The following is a 3,345-nucleotide window of genomic DNA, read 5'->3' on the forward strand; positions in this document are numbered from 1 at the left end:
GTTTTCCCTGACTTTAAGTGGGGGGAAACTTTTGAAACGGATATATACGTGTGGCACCGATCCGGAATCGCTGTACATGAGAAGGTTTTCTCCCTTTAAATTTGTCCCCCCCATGGCTGAAAGTATTAAAGAGCAGCATCATCAGAAGTACCAACAATATCCATCCCATCACTCCGATACCTACCAGCCAGAAGATGATTCAATTTGGGAGGATTAAAGTAATTTGAGCTGGCTCAGAGTCCGGAGGGTTCTGTGCCGGAAAATGTGAAACCAATTCGGACCCGAAAAAAACCATTAAGTTTATTTTTATAGAACCTAGCGTTATCCAACTTGATGTTCGAAGGCTACGATTTGGAATCTTAACGAAGGATGGATTTTTTTTTATCAAAAAGCCTAAATTCAGGTCAATTAACAAAATGGAGTATTATTGATAGTAACTTTAGTGAAAAAAAAAAATATGTTTAGTTTGAGATCTACAATCTTAATGTGAACTTAAAAGAGAAATTTATTTTTAAGAAATAATCACCATATTTTTTCTGTGAAGTTTAACACCTCGAAAATGTTTTTTAAGAATTTCAAATATGGGCCTCAGAACCAAAGGGGTATAATTGCAAAAATATCGATTTTGAGTTCAGTATCAGGTATTTAGCTTGTATGCAATAAAAGCTGTGGCCTCAAAAAAAAGTGAGTAAAATTATAAAAATACACCACTCATATAGTTTAGATTATCATTAAGTCTTCTACACCCTTAAGCATGAGATCGAATCAAGGTCATGCCAAACATATTACTGATACTTTAATTTGGCGGGCATTTGTGATATATAAGTGTCGTGAACTAAGCCAGCTTCGTTATCCTGCACGGTGCTCGTACTCCTTCTCGCCCTTCGAAGAGAATCCATTTTAGATTTTTTTTTTACCGCGAACTTCACTGCTCAACAATAACCAACAGAATGACCCGGTCTCTTGAGCTTCGTACATCAGTCTATCTCGTGTCTCCTTTTTTTTTTCTCTCACTCTCTCTTTCTCGCTGGAGAAGTCGAAGGGATTTGACCGTTGGAAATTTGCCATTCGAGATTTTCGCTATAGGCGATTTCACCGTGACTCAAAAAACATGGCTTTTTTTTCTACACTAAACCAAATACTAATCGTTTTTTTTATGTATGCATACTTATTAAATATATCGTTATCAGATCTGATTCAAATTATTATTATTTGTTAATTTTTTTTCTAAGTATATATTTTTCTTAACAATTTCACTCGAATTATGAGTTATTTTTCTGTACTAGGCTTATTCACTACATTATCCGTCTTCTCTACTCTATACCGTGAATATATTTATATTGATTTAATGCGAAATTTAATCATTCCCCATAATTGCTTGATTACTAATTTTGCAGGCAAAGATGTAAAAATATTTTTTTTTTTTAATGAATATTATTAATATAATAATTGATGCAGCCCATAGTATTCGATTTTAATATTTGCATATTGCTTTGGGCCCACAGTTAGAAATGTCAAAGAATTCTAGCAATTCACATAAGACTCCAATCCAATAAGAATTCAATCAAAAGCATTATTATTGTATGTTACGTTTTCGATTAGCACTTATTTTATATACAGTTTTAAAATGGTTATTTTAGAGAAATATGGATCTTCAAGTGAACACGCAGTACACAAACTGGTCGTTAAACCTAGCCGGTCTACGAGTGTTTCGCCGATTACGGAAGATGTCGTCCTGGTTGGCCCCTGCTACTGTCAATTCCCCGGAATCTATTGTAGGCTGTTCTTCTGCTGTGTTTTCATCTGATGGATCCACGAATTCCACTGAGTCGCTGCAATTGATCTTTTTGACATCCCGGACATTGCGCTCGTATTCGATTCCATTGGGGCTCATTACCACCACCTTAGCTCCCTGGCGTGCGACTACTTGGAACTTCTCCGACGAAAAGGTAGGGTCTATTTTTGATTTCTTCTCCTTTGCAAGGAACACTTTATCTCCCACCTTGATCGACGATTCTTTCGCTCCCCTAGCCGAGTCAGCATACTGTTTGCTTACTAACTTAGCGTCCGCATCCTTCTCCCTAATATCGATTCTATCTAAAACTTTTCTATTGAAGTCGTTCCATAGACTTGGGAAAGTTCCGCGGAATTTTCTTCCGACCATTAACTCGAAAGGAGTGACATTAAGTCGAGAATGTGGGATCAATGTGTTATGGTGGTGGACGTATTTATGAAGAGCCACCCTCCAGTTCGTTTGGTCTAGTTTCGAGGCAGCCACCGCTTTTATCACAGCCTGGTTGTGTCGTTCCACTAATCCGTTCGACTGAGGGCTGAGGGGTATTGACTTGTCAATTCTTACCCCTTTTGTTTCCCAGAAGTTGATGAACGAAGCACTCCTAAATGGGGGACCATTATCGCTCTGTATAACGCGTGGAAAGCCCCATGTTTTAAACACTTCACAGAGGGCTGCGTTTGTTGAATCAGCATCTTTACATCGCATTTCAATTATGTTTAAGTATCTGGAGTATGTATCTACCGTAATTAAGAATTCTCCAGACCCAAAACCAGGCAGACTTAAAAAATCTATTTGGATAATCTCCCATGGTTCCATAGGCAGGTCTCGGCTAGATAATGGTACTGGGGGGCACTTTTTAGATAACAGTGAGCATGTATTACAATTTTTAATGAATTTTTCTACCTCGGCAGCCATGCCTGGCCACCAAAAAAAATCGCGCATGATTCGCTTAGTTGCGACTTCGCCCACATGCCCGCAATGTGCCGACTTTATAGCTTTTTCCCTCAAAGTACAAGGCAGTACTATGCGATCGTTTTTTAAAATCAATGATCCCAAGTGATGGAGGTTTTGCTTGTGCGCTTGATACTTCTTTAAGCTTGACGGCCAATTGCCTGAATCCAGAGCCTCACACAGAGCCAGTAACTCGTGATCATTGTCTGCTTCTGTTTCAACCTCTCCTAGCGTAATGTCCATTGTAGCTGCATCTAACGTGTATAATATGTGATGCCCATTGTCGTCGTCGAATGATACATCCTCTTGAGTCTGTTTTATTAAACGTGACAATGCATCAGCAATATTGTCTTTACCTGTAATTGTACTCACTGATTAGAGGTAAAAATAAATTAAACTTATCTCACCTGCAACTCTCAAGATCTCGAAATCATACGGTTGAAGCCTAAGAGCCCATGCTTCGGCTCTCGAAACAGCTCGCTTCCCTATACGGTGCCGACCATTGAATATAAATTGGTTTGCTTCAGCATCCGTGAGCACAGTGAATGAACGATTTAACAAATAGAAAGAAAACCGTTCTATCCCCCAGACCACAGCAA

General features: G+C 38.7%; 1 protein-coding gene across 1 annotated transcript; it reads right to left on the reverse strand.

Annotated features, from left to right (window-relative positions):
• Positions 1–1,654: 1,654 nt before the first annotated feature.
• Positions 1,655–2,500, reverse strand: LOC129743196 (uncharacterized protein K02A2.6-like). Its single transcript, XM_055735171.1, has one exon. It carries the CDS (start codon positions 2,498–2,500, stop codon positions 1,655–1,657), a length of 846 nt encoding a protein of 281 aa, XP_055591146.1.
• Positions 2,501–3,345: the final 845 nt, after the last annotated feature.

Source organism: Uranotaenia lowii, chromosome 2, assembly GCF_029784155.1.
Source record: "Uranotaenia lowii strain MFRU-FL chromosome 2, ASM2978415v1, whole genome shotgun sequence".
Lineage (NCBI taxonomy): Eukaryota > Metazoa > Arthropoda > Insecta > Diptera > Culicidae > Uranotaenia > Uranotaenia lowii.

What these genes read in the sequence shown, in the direction of transcription:
- LOC129743196 (XM_055735171.1), bottom strand. Translation starts at nt 2,500, where the DNA reads ATGCGATGTAAAGATGCTGATTCAACAAACGCAGCCCTCTGTGAAGTG.